The sequence below is a fragment of the Fukomys damarensis genome, unplaced genomic scaffold (assembly GCF_012274545.1).
Source record: "Fukomys damarensis isolate Sample0158 unplaced genomic scaffold, DMR_v1.0_HiC HiC_scaffold_28, whole genome shotgun sequence".
Lineage (NCBI taxonomy): Eukaryota > Metazoa > Chordata > Mammalia > Rodentia > Bathyergidae > Fukomys > Fukomys damarensis.
In genome coordinates this window covers 45,687,405-45,704,757 of record NW_022900940.1, presented here as the reverse complement: position 1 = coordinate 45,704,757, position 17,353 = coordinate 45,687,405, and the positions used below count along the sequence as shown (strand labels likewise).

Sequence of the window (17,353 nt, the reverse complement as noted above, 5' to 3'; positions counted from 1 at the left end):
TAATGCAGAGAAAAACTGACTGTTTGACTTGCACTCACACAGCTCCCTTTAAGAGAGACCAGACAAGGGCCAGCAGTTGAGTTCAGTGGTACCACTGCCTGCCTTACATGAGCAAGGACCCAAGTTTGATCCCCGGTACCAAGAAAAAAGAAAGAAAGAAAAAGAAAAAAAAAAAAAAGGACCAGATGTGTCTAGTTTCCAGAATATTAGGATTCTCCTTATACTTAAAATTTAAAGTTTTGAAGAAAATGGCAGTGCCTTCTGATCTTGAGCACTTTATAGTTTAATAATTTCATAGACCAGAAGAGTTCCAGAAGAAATGAGCTTTGAATATTTATGCAGTCAAAACAATCCAAGAATTTGGAAAAAAAAAATCTCTGACTTTTATTTTGAAAACTCTATTATTCTAAAGAACAAATTCATAGTCTTGGTTGCCAATATCAAGCGGGTCCAGTGTATTTATTATAGTTGTTATACAAATTTAGAACAGAAGGTATGAATACATGGTATTTCCTTCTTCTTTCTTGTCTGATTTCTACTAATGGTAGGAAAAAAATATACTTTATATATGTTATTCCTCCCAGGAACTGATGTTTAGAAATTCATGTAAAGTTAATTTGCCATGAGGAATATAAAGCCCTTTAATTGGGCTATCCGGGTCCCTATGGGATTTTTTTTTTTTTTTTTTTAAAGACACCATGTGTTGCAATCGGCTAGTCTACAAGGCACGGTGGGGTAGAGGAGCTCTGGTGGGCCCAGGAATAAAGTAATTTCCAGGAGGTTTTTAAATATTAACTAAAATGGGAAAGATGGTACAGCGCAAGCCTGAAAATACCTTCACTTTTGCTTTAAATTGTAACTCAGGGTATATTAGACTTACACGTAAATGAAAAAAAACAAACAAAACCAAGAAAAACTCTACAAGGCACGGTGGGGTAGAGGAGCTCTGGTGGGCCCAGGAATAAAGTAATTTCCAGGAGGTTTTTAAATATTAACTAAAATGGGAAAGATGGTACAGCTGAAGCCTGAAAATACCTTCACTTTTGCTTTAAATTGTAACTCAGGGTATATTAGACTTACACGTAAATGAAAAAAAACAAACAAAACCAAGAAAAACTCCAAACCTTTCTGATGGTTAAATTGCCATTCATTTTGTATTTTAATCTAACCTACTGGTGATTTAATTTACAGATCTGAAAGGAAGTGTATGCTCAAATATTTGAGGACGTTAACATATCAACCACTGTGTAATTTTGGAATGTGCCTACTTGCTTGACACAATATTTTACCAGCTAACAAATGTTTAGCCTTTTTTTTTTTACTTGACTGAAGAGAATTAAGTTTCACATTACTTCATTCACCTTCGTATGTACATATGCTGGGAAAGATTGGATGTTAAAAAAAAAAACACAACAATTTCCTCATGTTCCTTTCTACTACATCTAAATCTGTTTACCAATTTAAAGCTGCTAAAAAAGCCTGCATTCTCCTGCTAAGTCAACTGGATGGCTAGAAACCAAACTGTAATGTAACAGGAAAAAATTATCAATTTATTTTCACGACAGAACATTCTTGAGAAGGTATAAAATTATTCTGGCTGCTATACCAGTTTCCTTATTTCTTCCTTTTGGTCTTTTTAAAAAAGGCTTTCAGTTTTTAAGCTGATACTTTTTATAGTTATATAACAGTTCTAATATTTTGTGTTATTTTGTATTGACACTATGGATGAAATTGTCATCGGACTGACACCCTGTGCTGTTTATTGCTTAATTGCAACTGTTAACACTGTAGAGAAGCATGCTAATCTGCCAGCACATTTATGAAAACAAGGCTATTGTTACCCACACTGACACCCACTCAACAGGATAAGATGGTAGTTCAAAGCAACTTACCACTATGATGGATAGTTTTTGTTTCGAGATAGTTTTATTTGTGGTAGTAATATATTATTTTTAGCTTGGCCTATTGTCTTCTTTTAAAAACACGAATCAGTTTACAATTTAAAACAGTTCATTTTAATATAGTGTAGAAGCACTTTTATAGCAAAAGCTGACTCTACCTTATCATGTTTTTCCCCAGTGGTGGACTGAGGAATCTTAAAAGTTGTTCAGGGCTTGACCCAAAGCCGAGTTGTTTTTTTTTTTTTTTTTCCAGAAATAATGAAAATTCAAGGGAGAGTGAAGAGCAAGTTTAAAGAAGAAAAGACAGGGGTGGCAATCCTGAAATAGCCACGTTAATGTCCAATATCCATCCCTAGCTCTAACAGGTCTCCTTTTCCAAAACCAAGTGTGAGCCTTCCCAAAACAAGCTACTTATGGAATGCTTTATAGTTCTGCTCTTTGCATCTTTAAACTTTCAGAGGTTTGATTATCTGTGAGGCACAAAATCCTAGGAATCTATCTTCTGCTAAGTATTAATACTGTATACTAAAGCAGCTAAGTGTCACTGTCTTTTCATTTGTTAAAATAAACTATAATAGAAAGCACATGATGACCTAGATCCCGTACCTTATCTACACAATAAAATAGCTAAAATTCTTTTTTTTTTTGGTACCAGGGATCGAACTCGGGTCCTTGTGCTTGTGAGGCAGGCAGCAGAACCAGTGAGCTAAATACCCAGCCCAGCTAAAGATTCTTAACTTAAAATCCAAATCAACTTGTTTTGATGAGAATGACTATAAATATTCTAAACAACAACACACACTGATTCAATAATTTATTAACACTTTAATATTAATTTTTAACAGTTCCCATGGATGTGCTAGAAGCAGATTCATGACCCTGAATGGTAGGGATGATCAAAAACTTCTCAGTAGAGTCTCTTATCTTCACTGTCATTTAGAGGTAATGAAACAATATTCAGTTCCTAAAGTTCCTGCAATTACCCACAAGCTCTTTAATACTCAGCTTCATTAAGGATGTTTCTGTGAAGAAGTTATTACTATGCCTCATTTAGAACGATGTTTTCCGCTTCATTTTGATTTTCAACACCAATGGGATATGGTGCTTGTCCTAAGAGAAACTGTTCCCATTTGGGAATATACTCTTCTACTGATGCCCAGTAACGAGTCTGGAAAAAAAAAAAAATCCAAGAGTAAAAAAGTGTATCAAGCAATTGAACTTGGCTCTTCATAATAGTCTAAATGTTTATTCACTTAAGTGTGTGTGCGTGTATACACACATACACACACACACATATATGTAGAATGCATTTTCTCTACAGAATATTTTATGTTAATTTTAGAAAAAAAAATCTGGCTACTTACTAGTGTTAATTCTCAATTTCTCAGTAAAACCAGAGCCTGGCAGAATTACAGGTTTTAGAATTTTATTGTGACTTTACACGCCCTCTTGTGGCCAATTTTGTGATTATTGTCAGTGGTATCATTTATGATTACCACACATTAAATATCTATGTCCCAGATCCCCTACACCAAATGGTTACCTACATTGAAATTATTACAATACAATGATTAGACATGAATTCCTCAGAATTAACACATAGTGATTTGATGTGGGGTGAGATTAGGAAGGAAAATCTAACCAGTATGTTATAGTATAGGACCCTCAGGAATGTGCAAAATATATATTCACTGTATTTTTTAAAAGAATACTTGAAAGGCCAGGTGTGGTGGTGCACACCTGTAACCCTAGCACTTGGGAGGCTGGGGAAGGAGGACTGCCATCAGTTTAAGGCCAGCCGGGGCTACACAGTAAGTTTAAAGACAGCCTGATATACATAGTGAGACCCTGTCTCAAAAACAAACAAAAAAAAACGAAATTTGGACAAACTCATTTTTCTCAAATATCTTTGTGTGATGAGAAAATATCAGCATAATATAAACATTTTTAGTACAGATACCTTGGGATGTAAGGTGCTGTATTCCTATTGATCTGACTCTAGTGGTCTGTAAGGTATAAAAGTTCATGCAGTATCATCATGCCATGGGTGGGAGCTTTGATTTCTTGGGTGACTATCCTAAGGCAGCCAAAGAGAACTATACTGCCAAAGTTCTTCTGTCACAGGAAAGCATTTTATACTGGCTCAATACCATCAGTCTCATTTGGGAAATTCAGCCAATGAGTTGGGTAGCATTAAGAACATGTAGGTTGGGGATTTAGCTCAGTTGTTCTGCTGCCCGCCTCAGGAGCACAAGGACTAGAGTTCAATCCATGGTACCAAAAAAAAGAACATATAATTATTCCCTGGGAATTAAAAAGGTACAGCAATCTGACAGTTGAAATGGTAAAGGATTCTAAATGTCTACACATCTATGCATGCGGTGTGAGAGACAACCTAACCTACTTAAAATTAAGGTCATCCTGCTATGCAAGACTAGTTAAGAAAAATACCTTGGAGGTCTGGCTGGGAGTATTTTTACTAATCATAGTAGGACTAACTCCTATTGCCAGAGGAAGGTGTTAGAGAACTGAACAACGACGATGACATGCCAAGGCATAACTGTCTTCAATCACTGCTTTTTCATACTACCCTAGATGGCACAAAATTGAGGAGGAAATTCCTAAGCCTTTAGTTTTGAATCTATTCATATGCACAGCAGGTAGTAAAACTGTATTTGGAAAAAGGTCATTAAAATATATAAAAAACTATTTTGTATGTAGTAAATTCCCACTCTCACATACACATATACCAAATATGGTTTGTTTTTGCCAACCAGTTTCCCAATCTGTTCTCGAATTTGGCTAAATAAAACAGACAAAAGCCACACTTATATTGTATAATAATATGCATTTAAATAAGAGGTTACATTTTGTGAAGGGACTGAGTGCTACTTCTGACAGCTCTAAGAGGAAAACCACTCTGGGCATGCTGTCATCCTAAGACTTAGACTACATTGTTGTTGGTGTGATGAGGGGAAAATAACACAGCAAGTTATAAAACTATCATTAGATAATTTTTTTTTCAAGATACTAATTACCTGCTGCATGTAAGACATGGTACTTGTGGACATATAAACAGATCAATCAGAGCTGGGCACAATAATCCTAAGTATTTGGAAGGCCGAGGTAGGAAAATTACAAGTTTGAGCCCAGTCTGGGCAACTTAGGGGAAACCCTGTCTAAAATTAAAAAAAAAAAAAAAATGGGTTGGGGATGTAGCTCAGCACTCCTGGATTCCATCCCCAGTACCACAAAAGAAAAAAAAAAAGCAAGATAAATCAAACACATCTTGTTTGTTTTACTGAATAAGTAAATTTGGGAAATACAGGCATACGACCAGTGTTTAAATCACAGTGCACCACAAATAGGTTAGGGTTTGTCTAGTTACATTTATTCCTTAAGAGTCTCACCTCAAGAGAAGCCACCTGAGATGGTGGATGTGGGTGAATCTTACTCTGTAGAGACTTTTCAGCTGCTTCTATGTCCTGTAACAGATATGAGCATTTAAAAATCAAAATGTATTTATAGATTACAAATGATAACTGTAAGACTAGCATCTGTATCCCAAACCTTTCACCTGAGCTCTTCTCTATACTTAGTTTGAAATGATGGAAGGACACCAAGATAAGAGAACTGACAATAGTTCAATTAATACACTTCCATGAAAGTGGGTACCTTACTTTAAAATAGAAAGGGGTTGGTTCTTCCATGTTTTGCTTCTTCACTTTGAATTGCTGGCAAATGCCAAAAATTCCTGCAAAAAGAACCTCATTTAAAAATGCTTAGAGCATTAACCAGCTTTAAAATTATGTCACGACAACCAGATGGATAAAATAAGTACTGTATTCAGATACAAAAACATGCAGGTGTTCAGACCCACACTGTGCTCACTCTAAAAGTGAAGAGTTCTAGTCTCTCCAAATGATTCAAATGGTATATTGATAACACACAATCATTTGTTCAATATTCCACTTTTCAATTTTATACTATTTATAAGTATTTTATGACAAGAATCTTTTCACTACATGATCTAAATTTTTAGAGCTAAATTTCTAAGTTATTTTCAATGGTAAGTTTTATTGCTAGGTAATCCTTCAGCTGGTGCGCTATTCAATCACCATGTTTTAATTTGTAGTTTTACTTGCAGATGCATCTATTTTCTCTTATGGTTGTAAAAACATTGTAAACTTAAGGTATAATTTTTAACTTGATACATGCATGACACATGCCCAGAAATGTAGGATTCTGTAAATTTTTACAAAAACATTTCAGTCTCGTTTAAGAAATGTTCCCAAATCAGTACCTATGTTGTCTTTTGCCCATTTATTATGTTTTATCAAGTTCATAGGGGCCTTGGCCCAAAGCTATGTAAATTTTGTTTCTCCTCTGAGCTTAGTGAATTGACAGAAAAGAGAAAGTTCTCTTGATCCACACACACATTGGAGCAATCTGAGTAGAGGCTGTTGGACAGACGGAGAGAGATGGAAAAGGGCGTGGGAGTGGGGTGTGAAGAAGCCAGTGCTGAACAGGAGAAAAAAGACAGCAGATGGTAGCGGCAGGAGCAAGGAATGGGTGTGAAATGTAAAAGGGAAAAACAGGAAATTCCCTAAAGGGACTCCCCAAAGTTGCACAACCATTAATGCACCTGCTGTCTGGAGGAAGGTGATTTGAAGGAAAAGAACATGTCAATTTAGGGATTAAAAAATGGATCTATTAGCATGTCTATCCCATACCAGAAGTTTATGGCTAAGACACATGCTAAAGAGCATTTGATGCCAACGCCTCAACAGACACAGAAGACTAACTCTTCTGTGATTACATTGAGATTTTACAAGGTCCTGGAAAAATTAATTTTTGCTTTCAGAAATCACATAAATACAACAGAAAGAGAATAACCACTCCTTCAATATTCTAAGAACAGTTACAAAGTCGTTAGTGGCAGATGTAGGTGTCATGAGTACTGAAGAAAACATCCTGTTTCTCTTAAAGACCAGAAAATAAAAAGATACTGAAGATATCTCTTATAGAAGAGCAGATTTGCCAACAAAAGAAGCAGATACAGGCAGGGACATGTGGCTTGGTAAAGCAGGCTGATGGTGAGACACTTGACTGTTATTTCTATAGCATTTTGCCCCAAGATTACCACATCTCTGAAAAACTTCCTCAGCATCAGTGTTATGTCACTTCTTAGATGTTTTGTGTAGTACCTTCTCCTGTTCTTCCTTTAGTTAGCTCATTTTTCTTTTCAAGTGTGGGCTTTGTTAAGATCTGTGACATCTGTTTTCATATTTTTACTTTATCTCCTTTCAAACTTGTCTCTTACCTAGCTTCAACTGTAATTGTACGGGGATAGCTAGCTAACCTTTCTTCCTAACCTTTATCTCTCAACCTACTAAAACCAGGCTCATCATCTTCCTACTGGATGAACTGAATGAATCACGGTAGGAATTCTATTCACCCAGATACCTATGCTGTATCCTTTTCTTTTAACTGTTCTTATTCCCTGTCGGTGAAAATTTCAAAGCTTTCTAGATTCTGCCTTGAGGATACCTATTCTAGCATTTTTTTCATTCCCAGTGCTATTGCTATTGTCTTATAGCTATATTCAATCAGTAAGGATTTAAGTGATTATTATGATTCATGCCAAGAGTGTACCTCACTGTACTTTGTTCCATATTTATCATGGGACTGGTTATTTGAAGAACTACTTTAAATATGTCCTCCCCTAGACTAAAAAATTGATACTCAGTACAAAGAGGATGAAAATGTAAATTCCTTAGCTTTCCTGACAAAAACAAACACATTCCTAAATTTGCTTGCCATTCAAGTAGCATGACAAAATCTTCTGACATCTCATTCTGTCTTGCCTAGGACATGGTTCATCTTTTGTTCACTGTATCGAGTGTATATGCTACCTGTCTATTAGCCATTTAGCTGTTGTCTGGGTTATAAATGGTCACAGTATCCCATGTGTCCAGGTAATCCTTATTTTGTAACCTACTACTATGTCACAATGTATATATCAGTTACTTCATCTCATTTATACAGGCATTGTATCATCTCACAGCATAGTATGTGTATGGAACAATAAAATATTTTTAGAGAGAGACATATTCAGTTTTTATTACAAAACATTATCACTGTTCTACACTATAAGTTATTGAAACAAACTTATTTGTGCCTAATTTTATAAATTAAGCTTTAGCATGGGTTTGTGTAGGATTTGGCATTATCTACAGTTGGTCTTCACTGGGGCCTTGTCTTGGAATATATCTCCCATTGATAAGGTGGAATTGCACTACATGGTTATGTTGGTGTTGGGCAATCCTTTGGTTATCTTTGATAGAAGTTACACACACAAGATCAATGGTTATAAGTGAGGAACCTTGCAATCCTATAATGAAATTTAAAGTACTGAAAGGAACTCATATTTTATCTTTAAAAAAAAATCAAAAGAAGTTGCAATAAATAGTCCTAAGTGCCCAGATTGAGAGCTCTAAATATATTTTCTGCTCAAAGAAATGAAAGAAATAAATGACCAATTCTAGGTCTGGACAGCAAATGTATCCAGTGAGCCTTGAAGAACTCATCATATCAGAAAGGAAACTATCAAAGACTGTTAGGATTATGTTGAAGACATTCAGGACTGAGTTGAAGAAGCTTCTATTTGATAAAAATAGGACAATTTGAATGCAAGTAAAAAAAACTGCAAAAGATTGAAACATTTCAAATTTAAGATAAATTAAAAATAAAACAACACCTCACTGGTCTATCTTTAGAGGATGCTAGAGAATCAACCTATTATTTTAAAAACTATAGGGCAGTGATAATGAACCTTAGAGACAAGTGCCGAAACTGCAACCCCAAACCCACTTATTTATCACAAAATGCCAACACTGCAATTAAACATGAATACTGAGGTTTTAGTTTAGAAAAAAACAATTCATACATTAACATCTTTTGTCTTAAAAAAAAACAAACCAAAACACAATAACACACATGCCATAGGTTCGTCACCACTGCTATAGGGTCAGAAGTGTAGCTCAGTGGCAAAGAACTTACCTAGCATGTGTAAGACCCTGGATTCCATCCCCAGCATAGAAGAAAAATAAAAACAAAGCCAGCCAGCCAATCAAACAAACAAAAAAACAAGTCCATATAAGGAAAGAATCAGGTATTCATCATACTTTTTAACTTGAGAACTGTACTTCAGTGTAACCAAGTAACTGATAAAAGGAAGATTCTCTTCATACATCAATCACCAATTGGGAATAAAAACAATTTGAGAATAACTTTTTGCCACCTAGATAATACATATATCTAGGCAATTATCAATGATTGTCCATATTCCAGGAGAGGCCTCCACCCATTATGGAACTGTTTTCCCTAAAACACTGAATCTGATGGGGCTTCTAGATCTGTACTGTTGATATGCTAGCTAGTGGTGATGAACCTATGGCATATGTGGTGTTTTTAACAAAAGATGTTAAGGTATAAGTTGTTTTTTCTAACAAAAACTTCAGTATTCAGGTTTAATTGCAGTGTCAGCACTTCCCAATAATGTGGGTTTTAGGTTGAAGTTTGGACACTCATTAATTAAAAGGTTCACTATCACTGCCTTAAGCATTCACTTCTGTGGCCACTGAGAGCTCAGATTTGTGGTAAGCCTGAGTTAAGATATGCTTAAATACACACAGAACAGTGAAGGCTCAGTGAGAAGAGAGTTTTTATAGTAAATATTTGAAATAAATTGTATGTGCCTCATTAAGCATTATTTTTCATATAATACTAAATGTATTCATCTGTTTCTTTTGTCTTTGTTAAGAGCAGTTAGTGGAACACTTATGTACTTAGCTGTCCTGCGTGGCAGTTTGTTGAAGGCTCTGTTTAATGGCCACAAAGGCGTCTACATCACTCATCAGTGGGCAGCATTTCTCTGTTTCTGCTCAACCTGGAGTATTTATCTGTTTTCCCTATAAGACGATGTTACCACAAAATTGCCTTTTTAGGTAAAAGTTTTCCAGGAGGTGAGGAGGGAAGAGAGATCTCTGTTTATATTGTAGAAATACTTATAGAAAGAAAATTCTTTCTCCTCCAGATCCATACCAATTATGTTTATTTTTTAAAGGTAGATAAACTGCATTTAACACTAATTGGGAAAGAATTCAACTTGTGTTCTTTTTTTTTCTTCTTTCTCTTTTGGTGGGGCTGGGATCAAACCTAGGGTCTCACACATGCTAGGAAATTGCTATATTACTAAGATACCTCCCCAGCCAGTTTACTATCTTTTATGACATTTCTTGACTGAAGTCTCATTATGAGGTTTCTTCACTACTTATATTCATAACCATTTATTAATATGGTCAAATATTTGATCAGATTAGTCACTTATTCATTATTCCTTTTTAAAAAAATTTCTTTGAGTTGGGCATGTTGGTGGCATGTCTACAATCCTAGCACTCTGGTAGGCTGCAACAAGAGGATTGCAAGTTTGTGTCCAGCCTGACCAACATAGAATCTTAAGACCCTTTCTCCAAAACAAAAAATTAAATGGTCTGGGAATGTAGCTCAGGCAAAGGCCCTGAATTCAATCCTCCGTACTGCTAAAAAAGAAAATACTTGATATTCTCACTTGTTTATTTTCTCACATGAATATAGACATTTTATTACTTTCCATGAAAATTCTGTTGAGATTAAAAAAAATCTATATAACTTTGTGAGAAGTGATTTTAGAAAAATAAGTCTCTAATATTAATAGGTTTAAGACATATCCCCTTTTAAGTTCTTTTACATCTCACATTTTAGTGTAGTATCTTTACACTATCATAAATAAACCTTAAGAGTTTCCCAAATATCTTAGAACTTTATTACTAATGTGAATCTGAGTTTTTGTATTTTCCAGCTGTGTACGTAAGATTCAACTCAGTATTTGGTAGTATAAAGATATAATCATATAATATAAAATGCTAGTGTTCTACTTTTTAAAAAGTTAAAGCTCAGAAGATCTAAACAAGTAAAAAATGGCTGGTTAAAAAAATGGATCCTTATTTTGTTACTATTATTTTACTTTTATTGCAAGTTTTAATGGAAATGTTTTTATAAAGTGTGAGCAGTATTTCTCAAGTGTTTATCCTATGTATAACTTAATCTTTTCTTGAGGGAGTAGTTACTATGTGGTTTCCTTATGTTTAAAGAATTAGCCCAGACTAGTGTTTTTCACAGTTCTTGGAGCAATAGGTAGGCAGCAAGGAAAGGCTGAATGGGTGGCATTTTGGACCAAATCAAGTCCATTTCTATGTATCTTTGATAAAGTACCTTAATGCTAAAAAATTTAAACCTTTAAAATCTAGTGCCATATATATATGCCATTTAGTCTTTTCTTAGAGCTAGCAGTGTAACTCAGTGGTAGAGAGTATGCTTAGCATATGTGAGGCTCTAGGTCCAATGTCCAGCACTCCCCACTTAATTCAAAACTCTCAAGTCAAGTTCTATTTATCTTTTTTTTTTTTGTGTACTGGGGATCAAACTCAGGATCCTGTGCTTGCCAGGCAGGCACAGCACCACTGAGCTAAATCCCTGGCCCAAGTCCTATTTATCTTACTTCCATAATGATATCCACAGTAGAGCCACTAACATTTCCAAAATTTAAAAAATGAGGAAAAGCAGAATGAAAATTGTATATATAATCATTCACAAAATGTTTAAAAAAAAAAAGACAGGGAAGAGACCACTTCTAGTAACAAGGACTATATCTGTGATTTAATAGGTGCTCAATAAACAATTATAAAAGGACTGAAAAGAAATATATAAAAATGCACTCCTGCATGGGTGACACAGAAATATGTATAATCTTTCATCTTTATCTTTTCATTTTTAATGGTAAGAATATATTACTTTGATAATCAGGGAAATTACTATATCAAACTGAAATTTCTCAAAACTATGAAAACAGATTTATTATCTTCCTTATATAGAGATGCTCAACTTAGGATGAGGATACATTCCATAAACCCATCAAAATTAGAAAATATTATAAATCAAAATGCATAAGTACACCTAACCCACCTAACATGCTAGCTTAGCAACATCACACACTGTGGAGTACAGCTGTTTTCTGTTGTAATGGTAGGCTGACTGGGAGCTGGTGCTTGCTGCCACTGCTCAGCATCACAAGTGAGTGGCGAAAAACTTTCTGTTAGCCTGAGAAAAGATCACACTAACTCTTTTGTAAAGTCAAAGGTTATAAGGTGAATTATCCTAAGCTGGGGACTGTCTTTGTATGGCAATTTTTTAGGTACCCCTCTTAACTCTAGTTTCTTCATTCTTGGTTCTTTAAGACAGGTTCTTGCTAGGTAGTTCAGGTTGGCCTCAAACTCACTATGTAGTCCAGGGTGGCCTCAAACTCACATCAATCCTCCTGCCTCAGCCTTCCAAGTGCTAGGCTAACAGGTATATACCACCATTCCTGTTCTTGAAAACAGTCTGCATCTAAATAGTAAGTGAATCTTTCTTAAACATTCACTCATATATTTCTTATATTTTCCTTTTATTTACTTTCAGTACTGTATTATCTCTACATAGTAAGTATCAATTTCTTTATTTTTCACAACCTATATCCAACCTCATTTCCTGTGAATTTCCAAACTAAATAGCTCAGAGACCCATGAACGTTAATAGGGCCATTCATATTTCTAGTCTTAGTTCTATTTTTAAGAATGTAATAAAATACTTGGCCTTGTGCCTACTGAAACAGTGGAAGCTTAGCTTCTTCTGTGAGATCTCTTAGAATGTTGTCTTAAATAGCTTTTTACTTTTATTCCTTATAGTTCCAAATCTATTCCATGTAATTTAGTGATTGACCACAGTTAAGTCTGAGTTCTTGGTATCAGAGAATTTATAGCTTTCTAACATCATCTAAGCCCGTACATACCTTCAGATCAAGAAATCTAATTTATACTATACTTAGTTTGTTGTCTCCATTTTTTGCCTTTGGACATTCATCAAATACTCATTAAAAGAAAAACACTTGAAAACCAGTGACTACATCACATGCTGCAGGCAGGTAGCAATCAAGCTTTCTAATTTAGTTTTTCTAACTTTTCACAGCAAATTCCAAAATATCCTATATATTTCCATTTAAAAATAAATATTGCTAACACCATTGGGCAAGTAAGACATATGGCAATATAGAATGCTTTGGTAGCACTATGGCTGTGACTTAAATTACTGTGGATCAAACTGCCAGAAGCTGAGAAGATAACTGAATTTTCCTCTTCCTTTATCCTCTAGTGAGGATGGAAGATAACTGTATCATGCCTATCGATGAAAATATTTAACAATAAAAAACTGAAAACACTTCTTTATAACTTAAATAATATAGTCTTACTACCAAATGTTTTAGTCATAGGATCTCTTGGAAGCTTGAATGGAAGCAAACTTTAGGGTTTTAATTATGGATGAAGCCACACAATTCTGGAAGAAGCAAAGTATAGCAAGCAGCCAAAAATGTTACACATACGATTTTACTCCAAATGGGCACATTGGCCAAATGGTGAGGCCCTGCGCAATCATAGACTTTGACCACCTACTCTATAACCATCCAAAGGGATCTGGGAAATCTGTTATTATAGACAGGAATTCTGTGTGTTGACTGTGGCTACAGTAAGAAAAAATCAAATTGTTCTTGTTTTTACAATGCTTAATAGTTCTCAGTTGGATCTAAACATACTACAGGCACATTAAGGTCTTTTAGGATATCCCTTTAAAATAAAAGATGGAAAGTGGAAAGGTACATTTTCTACTTTTACTTCTTGAACAAAGATAACCTTAATGTTTCTCCTGTAGTCATTGATTTTCTACTTGATTGAATATATTTAGCATATGCAGACTTCATTTTTTTCATTTAAAATGAGACTATGGGTAATTGCTATTTACCCAATTAATACAGGTTTAAAAATAAGATGTTGTCTGGTGTGGTGGTGGCATGCCAATAATTCTAGCATTCTGAGAGGCTAAAACAGGAGGATTATGAGTTCAAGGCTAGCCTGCAAACTTAGTAATTCAGTAAGACTCTGTCTCAAAAAATATACAAATAAAGTGCTAGGGATGTAGCTCTGTGTGAAGGTCCTGGGTTCAACCTCCAGTACCAAAAACAAAACAAAACAAAAAAGATACTGTCTCATTAATTCTACTTATTATGCCACACTATATAAATCAAAATTATAAAATTTAGGTAATGCATGTTCAGAAAAAAGGGAAAAATTTCAATACATAAGCCATGAAAACTTACCTTTAAAAGACTAAGATTCCTTTGGAATGCAGTCTTAGCTGCTTGCAGCTGAGATGCCTTGTCTGTGTTTTGATCTCCAAATTTATTCTCCATTTGGTGAAGTAACAGTAATCTTTGTGATACTCTAGAAAAGAGTGGAGATTAAAGTGGAAAAAGTGGAAAAATGTTAAAAGCAAACATTGTATTGCCTGACCAATATACAAAATTTATTCCTTTATTGCTTCTCACTTTGACTCTAACCTGTTTTAAAAGTTAATTACTGTGTCTGGTAATAAGACAATGAAAAACTTAGTTCAATAAGTCTTAAGTCAGTGGTGGCAAACCTATGGCACTTGAGTTATTGTGCTTTTAAGACAAAAGATGTTAATGTATGAATTTTTTTTCTAAATTGAAACTTCAGTTTTCAGGCTTAATTGCAGTGATGGCACTTTGTGATAAATTAAGTGGGTTTTGGGTTGCAGGTTGGGCACTCGTCTTTAAAAGGTTTGCCATCACTATCAAGTTAATCTAGGTAAAATTTATTCATTTTCATTAACATTCTTTATATGTGCCATAAGTGCATGCTTCTGTTTTTTAGCCTCTATGGTCTTTGGAAATTATTTTAAAATGTTGAAGATACGTTTTAATTTTTGGTGAAAATGCAAACTGTAATACATATCTCCTTGTACACATAGTTATATATACCTCCCCACACACATACATTGATATAACTTGCTATATGAAACCTTCTGCTTAACACTTCAGTACCCCTGAATCTCATGTTACACATTTAGAATTGTGCTAAACTTCCATATGTTTGAAGAAGCAATAAAAATATTTTTTCCTCTTTTTCCAAGAGAAAGATGATGGTTTGATATATGAGTGAGAGGCAATGTGTATATATACTGTACATGCTCACAAGAAGGTAAAACATTTACTGAAGAGAGATGCAAAAAGTTATAAGTAAATTTCAAACTACTTTAGGATATATAATACACTTCAAAAGTGGATTGCAGGTCAAATGCTTGTTTTACAAGTTTATGGATTCTTTTGAAAGATGAATAAGAAAACCTGTCAAACGATGAAAAATATACCAATGTTATGTGTAAATTTAACACCTTCCCCAATATTTGTGAATGTTCTGAAAGAACACTGTCTCATATTGCCTTACATATACAACTGTACTACAGGTACAGACTGGTCATGTTTTTTTTGTAAGGAAAAATATTTCAGAAGACCAAGGAAGAGGGTCTGTTAATTATAGAAGAAAAAAAAAAGAAAACTTAGACAGAGGAGGAAGAAGACTGATATTAAGTGTAGGAACATGACTGGCTACACAATTTTCAGGGACCTGGGACAAAATGATTGAAGACTGTAACATTGGAGCTTTAAACCAAGTTTGGGAGCCTGTGACTGTGTAGGTCACATACCCATGAACACAATGCTAGCAATAGATAAGAGGTTTACAGAAGTCCACGAAATACCAATGGGTGGGGGGAGGACACCCAAAAGTGTGAGAGCAAAGGGAAATTTATCTAGCAATTAGTAGCAAGATGTAAGGTAAGAACATATTTATACCTTTAATATGGTTATTCTTAAGAGACACTTAAATTCCCTCTATGAAAATAGCAAGCATCAGAAAATTAAAATGACACACTTTCAATTTTTTATCTTCTCAGTGCAAACATTTCAGCAGTGAAACCAGTACATCCTCTCTGTTAGGATTATCCTTTTTAAAAATTTACATTTCGGGCCGGGAATTTAGCTCAGCAGTTCGGTGGCCTGCCTTGCAAGCGCAAGGACCCGAGTTCAATCCCCAGTACCAAAAAGAAAAAACCAACCGAAAAAACAAAAAACTTACATTTCTTCATGTCTTTTAGAAAGGCAAATTTCTTGAGTGAACAAGGAGAACATCTTCAATCAAAGCTGTTATAAACTTTCTGGTAAATAATAAAATATTTGAAGTTACATGCACCACATGCTCAACTTTGCAGTATCCGATCCTTTAGTACTTCACTCCAATGGTTTTCTGAGAAGCGAAAATAAACCCTAAAACGTAATAATGCATAAAATCAAAGACTACATCAAATTTCTTGAGTGAACAAGGAGAACATCTTCAATCAAAGCTGTTATAAACTTTCTGGTAAATAATAAAATATTTGAAGTTACATGCACCACATGCTCAACTTTGCAGTATCCGATCCTTTAGTACTTCACTCCAATGGTTTTCTGAGAAGCGAAAATAAACCCTAAAACGTAATAATGCATAAAATCAAAGACTACATTTAAAGACATTTTTTATTAGGATCTCTGGTTCTGACTATGGCATATTCATCCAAGAACACCACGATCAGGTAAACTCAACATATTTCACATCCCCCCCCCGCTTTTTTCTTCTCCAGAAACTAACCTTAATCGGAACTAAAAACAAACAAGCAGCTGGTACTAAGACTAGTGAACATTTTATTGTATCAACAGACAGCAAAAAATCCACTCTGTAAAATTCAACACAGGAACACCATCTCTTCTGCGTGTGCACACACACACAGACAGAAAGGCAAACAAGTATGAGAACCAACTGGAAACTCATGGTCTTTCTTCTATTGGAAGACTGCCCAGTTCTACCATCTCTCTTCCAAACAGAAAAGTATTTTTCATGTGTGACTGCGCGGGGAAGCACCATTAAGTACCTCCACCTTACCCTGGCTACGCAGCCCTCTCTTCTGAGGAGTTGAGGACAACCCGGGTTCGTGAGTTTCCAGCAGGAGCGAGCTCACCGTGGTTAAAGCGCCCGGACCAACAAGGACAGAGGTCTAGTGAAGCGCTCTGGGGGCCGCGCAAAAGCTGGAGGCGCCTGACCTAAGGGAGGAAAAAGACAGGAAGGAGATTCCTTTCTGGGAGGAGTCTTTCCTCGGTTTTCGGAAATTAAGCCCGGGCGGTCAGTTACCGGCCCGAGCGCGGCCCGCTCGCGCCAGCAGGCAGGGCGGGCTTCCCTTCAGCACCGCGGACAGCGGGCCCCCTCACGCTCGCCCCCGAGGGGCTACTTACAGCTCCTTCAGGCTCACAGCACCGCAGGCCAAACCTCGCCGCCCGCTTTCCGGTTTCCTTTCCCCAACCGAGCCGACTCACGCAGCTCCAAGGAAATGGCGGACAGCCCAGCCGGTCACTTGTCTGTGACGGCCGC

General features: G+C 35.7%; 1 protein-coding gene and 1 long non-coding RNA gene across 2 annotated transcripts; both read right to left on the bottom strand.

Moving 5' to 3' along the window:
• Positions 1-2,702: 2,702 nt before the first annotated feature.
• Positions 2,703-16,231, bottom strand: CUNH3orf14 (chromosome unknown C3orf14 homolog). Its single transcript, XM_010606580.2, has 4 exons — positions 16,031-16,231; positions 14,191-14,314; positions 5,312-5,386; positions 2,703-3,069 (listed from the first exon to the last, which is right to left on the bottom strand). The coding sequence occupies exons 1-4, from the start codon at positions 16,081-16,083 to the stop codon at positions 2,941-2,943; spliced, it is 381 nt and encodes a 126-aa protein (XP_010604882.1). The 5' UTR covers positions 16,084-16,231; the 3' UTR covers positions 2,703-2,940.
• A 29-nt stretch (positions 16,232-16,260) lies between these two features.
• LOC104849945 lies at positions 16,261-17,347 on the bottom strand. The gene is made up of 3 exons (XR_776859.1): positions 17,218-17,347; positions 16,871-17,028; positions 16,261-16,418 (listed from the first exon to the last, which is right to left on the bottom strand). It is a non-coding gene; the product is annotated as an uncharacterized LOC104849945 (long non-coding RNA).
• Positions 17,348-17,353: the final 6 nt, after the last annotated feature.